A 15,360-nucleotide genomic window follows, 5' to 3' on the forward strand; every position below is an offset into this window, starting at 1 on the left:
TGGATAAGTTGGAAGTAGTGGTTGTTACAGAGAAAAAAGAGAATAAAATTCACTTGTATTTGGCATGAAACTTAAAACAGGAGATTATAAGAGAGCGTCTTATATTAAGGCGCCTATGTGCTGTATAGCAGCCAATGAGCCAAAAAGTAGAACCATTAAGAGTAAAACTCACATGGAGCACCTTGTTTAATATCCTTAATGTTACTTGTCGCCAAATTCTACACAAGTTCACAGAGGGGGATTACACAAATAGCTGAGTTATCCACATATCAACAGCTAGCCACTGTGCATGACATGGATAGATATGACCCCATGCTCAAATCTAAATACTGTATGTATAGCCCACCTGAAATTTTTATCTGGTTCTATTATAGAAGTTATGACCTTGAGATGTTTGTATTTATATTTTAGTCCAATGTATCACTTTAAAGAGAATAGGGCTCATTGCAGCACTGTGTAACCAGCAGTCTTGCATCATACAGGAGGAACATACAACATTATAGGTGAAGTATCATCTCTCTATGACCCACAAGACCAGAAGCACAAAATTGCTATCAAATGGTAACAGTAGTCTCATTTATTTAAAGGACGGGTTGAGGGATGACAATCCCACCAGCCTACCCTGCCTCCCAATATCAATCAATCAACTATCTGACCCGTCGTATCCAGGACCATTTCATCCCAATATGCAATCTTTTGTCCTTAATTACAAAGTTGAGATTCTATTTTAGACTAGATGCACTCCAAAATCACACACTTTTAACCAAGCTAAAAAGACTCATGAAAAACACGACTTTATGTACATGTAACAACAATAACTAACCGATAGACATGAACAAATAATGGACGAGGAGGAGCAGGCATTCCTAAGAACATTGAACTAAATCCTATTATCAGATTGATATATGCATACCATATGAATATTCTATTCATCATGCTGAGCAAATGTACACATATGTTCTTAATACCATATGTTTGCCGGTCTTCAAATCAATCAAACAGATCCACAATAATATCAATTGCGCAGACCCCAGAAAAACGGTAGATCTAAAAAAGCGATCCCTAAATCAGCAGCGAAAATCTAAATTGAGTTTCTAAGTGATATTTTCAGCTTCAACATACAGTAATCACAAAATAAATCAACATCGATCAGCTATGCATCAATCCTAAATCAGCTGGGCTCATTTCATTCCAATACTGATAAATTAGGTTTAAAAAAACAAATAAAAATGTGATAATGAAAAACAAAAAAGAGATTTACATCAAATTATGAAGAGATAAAAAGCTAACCGGTTTTGGAGAAAATAGATTCAGATGAAGTGATGAGCTTTGATGCACACGAACGCAAGCCGTTGTTCAACGCCATCGCCGTTCTCTGTCTTCTTCGTTTTCCTGGTTTTGTATAGCGAGGGTTAAGTAAAAGTAATGATTTTTGCACTTTTGGTATTTTCAATTTTATATACTACCCACTAGCCATTTTATTTTTTTAAAAATGAAAGGGTCAAAATTGCTCTTTGAAATATGCAAAGTGACCACAAACTATATGAAATACAGCAGCTACTTCATTCAAATATGTGTTTTTATTGTTTCACCATTTGTTTCATTTAATTTCACTTTTCATAGTGAAAATTTGATGACATTATAATGGAAATATTATTAGCAAAATATTGAGACTACAAATTAAATTAAGTGAATTTTTGATCCTTAGACCCCATCCAGACAATAAATCATTAGCTGCTGAAGTATTATTTATCATCAAGTAATCTAAGTGAGATTGTGTAACAATCAGAAAATTAATCTCATTTGTAATCAATGTCAGTCTTAAAATGGGAGCAAAAAATAATAATGCACCTTAATTCCATTTTTTTACAGCTCAAAATTTATCCAAATCAATCAGATGTTCTTCTGTATACAGAAAATAATTTTATTTTGCTCACATAGTTCTAAAAATACTTCAATTCCAAGGTACATCATTTTAATTAAAAAAACACTTCAGCTCAACAATAACCTTGAAAACCAAGTGGCCTAATAAACACCAATTTTATAAAACAAAATGGATGACATTCTTCTGAACATGTAGCTCAGTAAACTTTCTTTATGGCCGGAAAGATCTCAATAATTTTAGTACTCAACAAATGTGCTGACAAAACTCTAGAAATCGTTGCCGGAAGAACCACTGTTTGATCCAATAGCTTCAGAAGGCCCGTTGCTCGTTTTGCTGATAATCCCCTTGCCAAAATAATCAGCAATTACGGAAAATCCATCCTTTGAGCTCTTGACTTGTTGGAAGAACTGGTCTGGGTTTTTGGAACTTTGTTCCAAGATTCTCTTTGTTTCCAGAACGGCTCTGTACTCAGGAGCACACTCGGGGCACTCTTTCTCATTGTCGCCAAGGCAGTGCTGATGAAATGAATGCATACACATGAAGTGGACAGCAGGAAGGTCTAGTGTGAATGTGCAAGCAGTACACTTGCTAAGCTGAAAAATTCTAGCATTTGTTCTTAGATCCTGGATCTCTTTTCTCATTGTTGATGATTCTTCCTGCAGAAAGAGGGAAAATGACCAGAATATTATATTTCTCAATTTTGTTCTCCATAAGAAGCCAGATGAAGATGAAATTAGAATTCGAGATAACTGGATATAAAGATCTGATAATTTCTTTCTCGAAAAGGATGTAGAAAAGGTAAGGGAGTAATATTTCAAGTTTCAAGTAGACTACCCATCGTCAGGTGCATAGCTAATGAGCTCAGAGAATAGGAAGTTTAAGCAGTGATTCTAGGTGCTTGTAGCCAAGAGAAGACAATAGAAGTCAAGCATCTAATTCAATGGTGAAAGAAAATGTGGCAATGGAGAACAACTAATAGAAGGCAACAGATATTACGTAGACATGATGCCAATAAATAGTATATCCTTCTTTATCAAAAAGATAGTATAGAATGAAAGACAGTTATTTCAGCCACTCCTGGCCTCCCTCTCCCAAAAGAAAAAAAGCAGAAAAAAAGAGTACACAAGACGTGTTGCTGAAAGGATAACTTTGAACTCTGATATATGATGACAGTGACTTTCTATAACCTAGAATGTTATATGTGATAGTTCCGTTATCTATTGAAATATCAATTGGGTAAAGAAAAATCATTGAAAGAACAGAAACAACAACAACATACCTAGTGTAGTCCCACAAGTGGGGTTTGGGGAGGGTGGTGTGTACGCAGCCTTACCCCTACCTTGTGAAGGTAAAGAGGCCGTTTCCGATAAAACCTCGGTTAAAGTAAAGCAAATACAGCAGCGAAAAACCATGATGAAAACAATTAAGAAAGGAACAAGTACACAACAAAACGTACCATAACTAAAGCAAAGGAAATGACAGGTAACACTAAAATCAAAGAATAAGATAGTACAAGAATAATAATAATGCCAATACTGATAGGAGAACTAGACAATGCTCGACTACCTTCTACCCCAAAATTATTTCAATATTATTTGATTATCAAGATCATAGCTTCAACATTCCAATCAAAGTAACTTCCTTTTTTTAATTCTTACAATTGTCAAGCAAAAATCATCAACCATAAAAGAGAGCAAACCAAACAAGACCCAAACAGCAATTCCTGTGTACTTAACCACTTAGTCCTTCTTCTCCAACTTTACAATGCCCATAAATATTTCACAAAAAGAGATGCAAGACCAATTAAAATTTCCAATTTTCCACTTTTCACCTCAGATTTTCCTTTCACATAGAAATTAAAATGGACCTGACAAAACCAAAAATAACAAATCATAGAAATTACAATTCTCCATATTTGTTTCAACCAAACAAGAAACAAATGAAAAGGGGTTTCTTGATAGAAAAACAAAAGAACAAAACTTTATTACCTTCGAAGTCAGTTGAGCAAGGGATCCCATAGACCCATATTCAGAAAAGTGAAAAAGCAGAGAACTTTGGTGGAATTAAGTGAATATATGATAGATATGAATGGATTCTTGTTGTTGTAGAAGAAGAGGTGACAAGTAATAGGAAACTTCGTCAACTGGAACCAAAGAACAGAAACAACACTACTATAATAACTACAACACCTCAGTCCCAAACAAGTTAGGATCTGCAATATGAATCCTAACTTACCATATTCCCCATTGAAATTCTACATGGGGCCATAGGAATGAAAACAGTATCCATTCTGTTTAAACCACAAACCATTATCTCAAATGGGATGAGATGGGAGCTCAGAGAATTGGGAGTCCCTTTGATATTTACTATGTTGGGATGATATGAAACAGTCATTATCTTCACCAACGTATGGAAGATACCAACAGCAGACTATGTTGCAACATGTACTACATGAAACACTCAGGCAAGTTAAATAGATGGTATTGCTCTATAATTTACCACATCAAGGAAATGGTTGAAAGGAGGCTGTTCAAAAATAAAAACAAACAAAAAAAGCCTTCCTCCCCATAGTTATGTCACTGTACTGTAATTAACTTTTTAACTCTAGTAAGGAAATGACTGAAAGGAGGCAAGTTAGTCTACACATTGCAGGTATCCCAAAATATTTACATACATAAATATAAAATGGAATTCAAACAGACAAGTACCAACCTGATACTTTTCCATAGCTCTGCGGTCTTCTTCAATCAACTGGGACTCATGTTCTAACTTTCGAGCTATGTAATCTTTGATAACAGAGAGAGAGAGGCACGGGTTTTTGGCAAGTGTCTGAAGAACCACAATGGGAGGCAAGATATCATCCCTCTCAATGTATGTCAGGATTTCTTTGACTTCTTTTGAGCAGTCTTCTCCAAGTTCACCAAAATACTTCAACAAATCAGCCCAAAGAGAAGGGTCGCCCCCCTTACCCAAATCACCCAATCTCTTGCAGCATGCAATCAAACCTTCATGATCATGTACCTGCATGTAGCATGCAATAACTTCTTTGAAAAGTTTCATCTTCTCATACAGAAACAACAATCCTTCTTTGAAGTCATCCATCTCGCATAAAATTATGGCAAGATCAACGTCATATAGTGGTTGTTCTAGTTCAGAAGGCCATGCACTCTTAAGCAAGGTCAGCCCCTTCCGACGTCGCTCTTGACGACCTTTCTCATCATTTACGTCTTTCTTGTTCGATATAGCCTTCCCATTAGATACTGATTTTGAAGATGCTAGATCATTTCCACCTTCATCTATGTTAGATTGTGAAATTGATGGGAAATCCAGGTCATGGGACAAGTACAACTCCAGGAGTGTGTTATGAATTTCCACTTGAGCAGATGAATCCTTCACTTTGCTGGTATATTTTTCAAGGAACTCCAGAAGTGCATGAGGATAATGGACAAAAATGTTAAGAAAATCAATAGGAGAAGGCAACATGGAGATAAGTGCACCACTTGACGCTCCCTTCTTGGGCAGTTCGGATTCCTCTGTACAAAGCCTCATGAGTATCTCAACTGTTTCAGCTGGCTTATGCTCAATAAGAATTTTGCCATACTCTTTCACTGTCACCCCAGCTTGACTCAACTCAAGGCTGCTGATATATTGTAAAGCTTCTTCATACCTGCCTAGATCTTCAAGCAAAATTTTAAGGTACCATTCATGCCTCCCAGCTTTCTTAGCAACAGACATGGCATGCTCATGATAATTGGCAGCTCTGCATACCCTTATTGCAGTCTCAACATCAAACTTTTGTTCCCCAACCCCATCCTCACTTTTGATGAACTCATTCAGCTTCTCAACATCTTTTAATTTGGTGTAACAATTTAGTAAAAGAGTGGTATGATCTTTTGAGGCAAGCCCCTTCTCGTGCAACTTTTCCAAGTAATTGGTGAGATTGTGGATTCTCTGTGCATCCAAAAATTTTTGTATGACATATGAAGGTTCTAGATGTCCAATGGTGTGTATATACTGAGCCATAGCCTCATCAAAGTCTTGTTTACTGTACAAGTGATCGCCATATTTCCTCAGCACTTCGGCAGTTGCAGCAGCATCAGCTTGCTGGCTTTGGACGAGATTTATAGCAACCGTATAAAGGTTCTTCTTGAAAAGCATATCCAATTTGCTCTCCATATCTTTCTCCCCAATGCATAAAGTTGATTTGTCCTCCAAAATAAGTATTATGTTACCCCATTCACAAAGCATCTGAGAAACTTCGTTAACCACTATACTGTGGGCAATTAACCGGTTCTTCAGATCATAAACATTGAAAGTGTTCTTTCCAGTTCTTTGATCATCAAAAACACATAACAGGTATCCACGAAACCACCCAAGGAATTTCTTCTCTCCTTCAAAGGCCCAACAAGGACCACGACCATCAACTTCATAGAAATATATCGCCTCAGGCCGACCAATAATGAACTCCTATAAGAGGATAATATCAATGACACTAAAAAAATGAAATTCCCAGCAAAAAGGAAAGAAGATAATAAAGAACACTTCAATTAGCACACACCGATCGATCAGTCATTGCAACACTAGTTACACTAGATCCAATCTGATCAAGAGTCTGCCGGGTAGGTGCTTGAGTATGCATGTTGAACAAGTTCACTGTATTTGGGGTAACAGCAAACAGCTGAAGCACCTGACCATCCACTCTGAACCCCAGACCCGTGACGGAGGATTGACCTTTGTCTGAATGATTATCCACCTGAAGCTTGAAGCGTTTGATGCGTTCACGGGCTATATCTCCTTGAATGCAATAGATGGAACCATTGTCCAGCCCTATAACTATGAGTAATAATGGTGGAGCCTCTTCCAGCACCAAAAACGACGTGATCTGCAGTTATATGTTTTTTTTGATAAAACATAATCGAATGATACGCAATAAAATAAAAGGCATACAAGTAGATAAGAAAGAAGAAACCTCATAAATACTAATATACACCTTTGCTTCAGGGAACTGGTTGGTGAATACTCGCAGTATTTGAATACAATCTGGACTTGATGTACTTGTTCCCTCGGGCTCCATCTTGTCAAGATCAAAAATTTTAAGGCAAACAGCTGGGGGCTGGGAAGCTATTTGCTCATCTTCTCCAACAGTCACTAAGAAGTTCCTTTGCTAGTTAACAGAGAAAGAGGAAAGCTAAAGTCAGTGCATTCTGCATTATCAACATTTGGGTTTTAATCCAATTTCTGTTTATCATAACCTAAACATGAGATATCAAAACACAGATAGTCTAAACGTGCGTCAGTAAGTACTAACAATTGAGAAACTTCAAAAAAATTCTACCTTGAGCTGTTGGAGGAAGAGGACAGATGAAGAGTGAGCTTGAAAACCATAATTGAACTTCAATCCCCGATCCAATAACGAAGCACTGCCGTCATCACAACCCAACACAATCCTTCCTTTACCGCTGGAACAACATTGGATCTTGCCCGCTATATCTTCTGGAACTTTCCCAGAAAATTTCTCCTCAAAAAATTCAAACTTCCTCCATTGATACATCCTTTTCTTGGTCAAGCCCTTAGCCGCTGCTCAGCCAGACCCACTACATGAAATTGCAAACCCAGTGAGTATGATTCTGGAATTTGAAGAAAAATTGAAGCTTTAGTTGTTTGCAATAAGGACGTAGGAAGAATTGAATCGACTCTTAGATGAAATTTTGATCTAATTTTATGAAAAGGTCCATGACAGGATGGAAAGTTGAAGAATGATACCAAATTGGATTTGTCGGGTCACTTCTGTACGTACCCGTTTCTGCTTGTTTTCTGCGTCCCTTTCTGCAATTTTTATTTTTTATTTTTAAAGAAGTGAGGTTTTTTCTGTTATTTTATTTTGGGGGAAATAGGATATTATTTGATCAATATTCTTTTGCTAAAAGCTCGACTTTTTTTTTTTTTTAGTTGAATAGAGTTTCTTTTTTCATTTTCGATAAATAGATCAAATTATTCACAAAATGCTTTGACTAATATAAAAGCTATGGTTGTTTAAGTTTTTTCAAGAAATTGTCAATTTCTTTTTAAAGAAATAATTTTTGAATAATTGGATTTACTCCACAAAAATGGAGTGGCAATTTTTTTAAAAAAGATTCAAGAAAAGGTTACAATGAGACGAACCATTTATCGTTATGATAGGATGAAAATGAATTCATAAATAATAGGTGAAAAGGTTAAAAATAATTAAAATTTATCTACATAAATTTATACTAAATTAATGAATGAGTTTATGATTGTTTATAGAATTAGAGCTCTATATTTAATTATTACTTATAATCGTAATACTGTCTATTATATATTTAATTGTTAAGTGTATTAATATAATCATAGAAAATAATTTCTTTTGTTTTGGTCAAAGAAAATTGATGAACTTAGGTTATCATCTTCTTTCTAAAGAGTTAAGAGAATAATTTATTAATTTTTTTAAAAAACTGAATTATCCTAAATATTTATAATTGTAATAAAATATGGCATAATTAAATAGGGTCGACTTTACCCTAGGATAAGTAAAGTAGTAGCTTAAACTCCCAAACTATTAAGGCCTCAAAAATTGCCCATATTGTGTATAATTTTTTTATAAAAAAATAGTGTGATAGACTGTCAAATGTGTGTTAACACTTATAAACTATTGATGGTTTAATCAAATACCTTTTTATGCATATTTCTTCACTAGGGAATTAGTGATCACTGCCCCCATCAAAATTGACAATTGAGTACTAGAAGAGCACTTAAAAAGATGTTTGTGGATAGAGCAAGACAATATAGGAAAATCCATGTTTGAATATATGATGCTACAAGTGATAGACACTAAAAATTCTAAAATGTAGTCTGAAGGAGCTGATTAAAGAACACTTTAATTTTGATAGAAAGTGAAGCGAAGAAGATGGAGAAAGAGTCCGCGAAAGTGATGGTGGTGACGATAGAGGAGGAGGTGGTAGAGGAGGAGGTGGTGGTAATGATGGAGGAGGAGATGATGTTTGTGGCAGAGCAGGATAGTTCATCATCTTTCAAACCTCCTCACTCATATGGTAGCGCTTTCCAAATATTTTGGATCGGAGAGTTGTGAATGCAAGAGAACCTTTTGGAGAAAGCGCTTTACCCCTTTAGTAACTCTATCCAACACGAATCCAAATTAGTCAGACCAATGACTAACAGAGAAGTGATTCCCCTGCTCTCAAATCTGTCTAGATACAACACTACTTGTGCACTCATCAACTTTTTTTCCGATCATCCTACAAATCACAGATTAAGATAAGTATAAAGTACACTCTTGATTAGACAAACAAATTGAAACTGATGAAGTATTTTTAAAAATCCCGGAGAGCTTGATTGAGCAATCAAAACCCAATATTAAAGGATCGGAAAGAACATAGAACTAATATTTATGAGGAGAAACATTAAGAATAATGAAAAAGAAAAAGGATGCACCTGATACATACAAAATATATATGACGGGTTACTCAATGTTCGTCTCCTCTTTGAGCTCAAACAAATGACACTGCCTCTGGGCCCGAATAATACGAATTTGTGCAGGTAAATCCTATTTTGAGGGGTAAAGTGCCTCCAACCAAATCTCAGGGCATGAATTCGAAAGCTCTAGTTTAGAATATAGGGGTACTTACCACCCTATCACAACCTGTGGTGGTGCCTAATAGTCTTTAGTTTTCTAAAACACCTATTACTACATTCATATTAATTTAATTCTTAATTGTAATATTATTCAGTAAATTTAACAAGGAAGAGGTACTATTACTCTATAGATTTTGAAGATTTGTTACACAACTATCTCTACAATTAGGTTCCCGCTTGAAGGTCAATATATCAACTAGTTTATTTCGAATTGGTTGCTACAAAAATGAGAATATACAAACTCAAGAATAGTGTGATTTAAAATGTAACTATTATATTTTCGTTTAAGCCATCAGATTGACTTCAAACCTGTTACTTATAATTTAAATGTAATTACTGATTTGCCTTATTAATTCATCAATGCTAAGTAAAGCGCCTAATCTTTTCCAACATTATTTATCTAATACTTAACCACATTAAAATTAAATTGTTAATCTAACTGTATTCAAAATTCAAATTATTAAACTTTAATAATAATAGGCATTGAGTTACCTTAAACTCGGTTTCTTGGTAATTCCCTCAATATCCCAGCATATAGAGCTAATTTAGCCTCTCTTCCGCTTAAGTGTTGTGAAACCAAGTCTTCCATATTTTTTTGCAAAAAATGTTCTTTCATCCTGATAGATCAAATGAACTCCCCACTGTCTCACAATGCGCCCATGGATAGATGCCTCAAATAGGCTATACTGGTTAACATTTCCAACATCTGTGCCGGACACCTGCAGTGAAGCATACAATGGTATGTAGACAAAGCAAACACACAAGCCAGATGTTCTAGATGCTGTTCCCACTTTACATTCTTTCTCTACCACTTTAAGGTCTTCTAAATCATCTTTGCATGCCAATTTGGTTTTGATGAAAGCATAGTCATACTTCTCAGATAGTCCTGAATCAGGACTGCAGGCACCTGCTCCCATGCGAGTCACACAGCATATAGCAAAGCCCTTGAACTTGTCGTTATACCAATTAATAGGCAGTTCGAACAAGATCTTTTCCTCAACACTCTGATGCTTAAACCACATGGGAATTACACATCCAGGAAAGACGATGGAACAAGTCACCCTGTAATCGGAGTTGAGAGAGGGATGGACCACATTATCCATGTTGCGTGAAAGAAACGAATAGAGAATCTCATCCAAAACTGAGCTACCATTGCTCTCCTCTGTATAGGATTGTTGATCAAAACTATAATTGGTGAATGACACCAAATTCAACCTCGGGTACATTTGTAGCTTTTCGATACTTTGCTTGGCCAAAAAATCTTCCGCATATAATTCCTCTACACTCGGAGGAAGTTTGGGAAGGTTCTTAAGTTCCTGACACTGGGTTATGTTGAGATATCGAAGCTGAGAAAGTCGACTAATGACATCAGGTAATGAAATAAACTTGTTTCTGCTCAGATTCAGTTCCAGTAAAGAAGGAAAATTCATAAGAGCACCAGTTTGGTTATCAGATAAATTGCACCCACTGAGATCTAAGCTTTTCAATTCCCTCAAATCATGAGACTCCCAGAAAGGGGGTAACATTAAACTGCCACCAGTTTGACGCTTTACCTTCTGGCTTCTTCTTAACGATAGGACTTTAAGTTTGCTTAAGTTTAGAAGAGAATCTGGTAGTTGCCAAATGGCAGTGTTACCAGCATAGAGCTCCTCCAACTGGGTTAGATCACCTAGATTTTCAGGAAAGTTTGCAAGTCTTGAGCAGCCTTTCACACTCAAAATTTTCAGTTTTCTCATCTCAGAGACACTGGCTGGGAGTCTTACAAGGCTTTTACATGAATGCAAATCAAGCAAGCTAATGCCACTGAGCAGTCCAACTGATGAGGGAAGTTCCCATATTGCAGTATGTGCCAAAAGGAGCTCTGATAGCAATTCCATATTTCCCTGAATTTCTGGAAAATTTTCTAACTTCTCACAACCTGAGAGATTGAAGATTTCAAGAGATTCCATTTGAATACTGCTTGGTAAAGATTTGAGATTTTTGCAGTTTTCCATATTCAAAAAGATAACCTTTCTGAGCTGGCCAATGGATGGATGAATTTCTACCAAACTTACACAACTTTTCAGTATAATCCTCTGCAGGTTTGGAATCTCGGAAAAATTGGGCGTTCGGATTAAATTTCTAGAAAAACTTAAAATTGAGGACTGTCAACTTATCAAATGCCTGTTCAGAAAAAGAGAATGCATAGAAACTTCAGCTTTAGCTATCATTTTATTTTCTTCATATATGATTTGTTTCTAAAGGAGATAAATAATACCTTCGGCTCCTTGACAACTTCAACAAGAGAACTAAAAGTCATGTGGAGCCCAACAAGGTTTCCTGGTTCATAATATGCTGGTAAAGATTCAAAACTGTAGTATGACCAATCAAGCCATTTCAAGTTACTGGGGAGACACTCAATAGGGTCACAAATAAGGTCATGATGCCAGACCTCCTCCCCTTTGACAATGAGTAACCTAAGACAAGGCATGTTTCTGAAAGCTTTGCTCCACTTGCATATATGTTGGTCTGAGCCAATTGGTACCATTATGCCTTTAATAGATTCTGTCCTCTGGAAAAAAAAAAAAAACTCTATTAAACAGAAATTCATTCTCCAGTCAATTTAAGGTTCTGTAATATGTGACATGTGTTTACATTAGAAGTTCTTTTCCTTGAGACACTAAATTTAATTATCTTGATAACAAGAAGCCAAAACTGATAAATTGAACCTGGAAGTTTCAAAGAGTAATAATATAATTTCTTAAAAATAGTGTACCGTCTAAAGAAAATTTCATATGTTTCTTAAATTAAACCAAAAGAAATTAGTAAAAATAACAATAATTATCCATTAGTTTCCAAAAGAAAGTTCTTTATAATTCTAGAAATTCATATATATCATGTTGCACGTTATAATTTGCCCTGAAACTCTTCTGTAGGACAAGTAGATGGCAATCCCTGGAACTTGGCACAAACTCTCATGTTGTACAAATTGTGTCTATTAAGCACATTTATGAGGTATAAGGTATAAATAGGAGTGCATACTGTAATGACCCTCATGGTCATTTCTGTGTCTTGCCTTCTGTGTGTCGTTTAGAGCGTTCCTATAGCGACCCCAAGTCATTTATGACTTGCTGGGACTGACAGTTCGGTCACCTGGTCGTTCGTTTGGTCTTGGTGCGAGTTTTTGTGTTTTGGAGCTAATGAACCTTGAACGATCATTTTCGATCAAAAGTTCAAGAAGATGACATCGGAATCCAATTCTAACGATTCCATCAGCTCCGGAAGGGTCATTTTAGGCTAGTAGCATGGTCTTCATGACTCCCGAGGTTTTCAGTGTGAGTCGGTGCGATTAGGCGTTTTAACTTTAAGTTTAAGCCTAAGTTTGACTTTGGTCAACATTCTGAGTAAACGCGCTCGGATGAGAATTCCGTCAGCGTGGTTAGCTCCGGAATGTCGAGTTTGGTCTAGATTGACCCTTCTTTTGTGTCTGGAGGTTTTCGATATCTTTTCGAGCCCTTTTGTGGGTTTTGACTTAAAATGACTTTTGGAAGTGGGACTCACTTTTTATCGAAATGACCTCTGATGGAAATTTCGACTGCGCCGTTGAGTCTGGAATGTCGAATTTGGTAGGGTTGCATATTTCGTTTGCATGCACGGGGTTCCGAACGAGATCGGAGCACCCCATCGGAGTTTTAAGTTTAGGAAATTATTGCAGAAAATCAGCAACATTTCCCAAACTTCAAACCCTCATAACTCTCTCATCTCTCAACCGATTTGGGCGATTCAAAAGGCAAAGTTGTGAGATTTTTCGAGGAAAACGCGTTGGTGATCTCGGATAGTGATTTGAAGTCCCCGTTTGAGGTAATTTTCGTAAAATACCTGTTGCCACACCCTTTTTGTGAGCTTGATTTTGGATGATTTTGAGACTTGTTTTCTCAGCCTTTCTAGGTCCGATTTCAGTGATTTTTGAGGCTATCTTGAGTGGTTTTTCGAGGAGAACGTCGTGGTGTTGTCGCATTTCACTGTAGACCTTCAGTTTCTGGTAAATACACTGATTCAACTGCTGTCCCAGTTCTAATTTTTGAGAAAATTTGGGTTTTAGTTGCATGTTGATATTGTGTTGTTCCCGAGCCCCGAATTGTATCCCATTTTGGGACATGAGCTGGGGGAACTGGTTAGGACCCACTTTTGGGGTTAATTTCGGAATTTCCTGCACGGGTCCCACGATTCCCGTTTTGACTCCAAAATTGACCTGCCTCCGTTTGTTGTGATTTTGGTGTCTAAACGACCGTATTAACGTTGTGACTCTATTTTTGATAGCGGGGCAGCGTTTCGAGACCGTTCGAAAAGGGAAAGCTCCGAATGAGTGATTTTGGAGCGCGTGTGATCGGCCTACAGGTAGGCTACAGTTTCCCTCTCTTAGATTGAGCTCGAGAATGTGAATGCATGTTGATTAGTTGGGATTTGGGTTGGGTAGTTATTGAATCCTGCATAGGTGTTAAGAAATCATGTTTTCGGCCTATTTCGGGAATTATCGGGTAACTGTGAACATGTTTTGTGTTATTAATGGACCCTCCTCGCTATGTGGGGTGCTTGCATGCTTAATTCTTGTCTATTTGAAGCATTTGGGGCTTAGTTTAGGTTTGACTAGGGCTTGCCTTAGAAATACATGATTCGGATCCGATAGGCCTTAGTTTTGCCCCGACGCCGCTCGGTCGACTTAGTTCCCTGTAGACTGGTGTAACAGACTTGAGTCTGATAGATTGGGCCTTAGCTAGGTGATACGCTTGCTCCGACTTTAGTTATCCTTATTTTCCCCGATGTTACGACTTCACGAGTTACGTCGGCGACACTAATTCTACTTCGCGATTTGAATTTGATTTTCGATTTGGTTCCAAGGACTTACATTGATTGGCTAAGTATGGAAGGCGTTCCACGGACATTTATGAGTGTGGATCGATTAGGACTCTTTCAGCAGCTACATTGACACCTTTATAGAGCATCCGGTTTAAGGTCCGGCCTCTATTGCCCAGATACTTATATAGAGCATCCGGTTTAAGGTCCGGCCTCTATTGCTCAGATACCTATATAGAGCATTCGGTTAGAGTTCCGGCCTCTTATACTTGTTACTTGTGATTGGTTACTTGGGTACTTCTGGTGAGCATCCGGTTCGAGGTCCGACCTCCGTACTGTCAGATTCTACTAATTAGGGTTGAGGTTTTGGTTCGATGTTCTTCGTTCTTGGGTTCTCATATGCAATTCTCTTTAGTTATTGTTATTCTGTGTACTCGTCGGGCTTATGGGGGTCCGTTCGCGTTTTTATTTAACTTGCGCACGAGTGTACCTTCTGGGCTTATGGGGGTCCAGTTAGGTGTAGTTAGCTTATAGATTACTTTAGTTAGTTCTTTCTACACTCGTGTGCATTCCATTGTTACTTAGATTTTCGCTCTTGACCCTCGGTTTATATTATTCCTTCTTTTCATATTGCCTTTACTTTTCAAGTTCAGTCGGCCTATGATGCCTACTGGGTACATGTTGTTTTGGTACTCATGCTACGCTCTGCATCTATTTCGTGATGCAGGTCCGGGCACTAGTAGCCAGCGTTGATCGAGCTTGGAGCAGACTGATCCGGAGACGGGAGTGAGCACACGATGTTTTGTACTATTTCAGTCTCCATCTGTATATATAGACTTGTCTTTTACCTTTCGAGACAGCCCAGTCTCTGTTGTCCACTTTTGGGACTTGTACTCATTTTGTTAGTAGCTCTGTACTAGTGACTTCCAGGTTCTGGGAGGGATCTTTATTTGTATTTATGTTTTGGTTTG

General features: G+C 37.3%; 2 protein-coding genes and 1 pseudogene across 2 annotated transcripts in view; all 3 read right to left on the reverse strand.

Annotated features, from left to right (window-relative positions):
- Nucleotides 1–1,900: 1,900 nt before the first annotated feature.
- LOC125824893 (vacuolar protein-sorting-associated protein 11 homolog) lies at nt 1,901–7,587 on the reverse strand. The gene is made up of 5 exons (XM_049504234.1): nt 7,221–7,587; nt 6,876–7,049; nt 6,444–6,767; nt 4,598–6,352; nt 1,901–2,541 (listed from the first exon to the last, which is right to left on the reverse strand). Exons 1-5 carry the CDS (start codon nt 7,434–7,436, stop codon nt 2,152–2,154), a joined length of 2,859 nt encoding a protein of 952 aa, XP_049360191.1. The 5' UTR covers nt 7,437–7,587; the 3' UTR covers nt 1,901–2,151.
- Nucleotides 7,588–8,689: 1,102 nt separating this feature from the next.
- The window catches only part of LOC125824910 (disease resistance protein Roq1-like), a 147,873-nt pseudogene continuing 141,202 nt past the window's right edge, over nt 8,690–15,360 (reverse strand).
- The window catches only part of LOC125824897 (disease resistance protein Roq1-like), a 153,664-nt gene continuing 149,743 nt past the window's right edge, over nt 11,440–15,360 (reverse strand). Inside the window, exons 6-7 of the mRNA XM_049504238.1 lie at nt 11,814–12,107; nt 11,440–11,719 (exon numbers count right to left, since the gene is read on the reverse strand). Of these exons, the coding sequence (XP_049360195.1) occupies nt 11,678–11,719; nt 11,814–12,107 (336 nt within the window). The 3' untranslated portion in view covers nt 11,440–11,677. The remainder of the gene's footprint in view (nt 11,720–11,813; nt 12,108–15,360) is intronic.

Source organism: Solanum verrucosum, unplaced genomic scaffold (assembly GCF_900185275.1).
Source record: "Solanum verrucosum unplaced genomic scaffold, falcon-dt-bn FXZP01000086.1, whole genome shotgun sequence".
In the NCBI taxonomy this organism is placed as follows: Eukaryota; Viridiplantae; Streptophyta; class Magnoliopsida; order Solanales; family Solanaceae; genus Solanum; species Solanum verrucosum.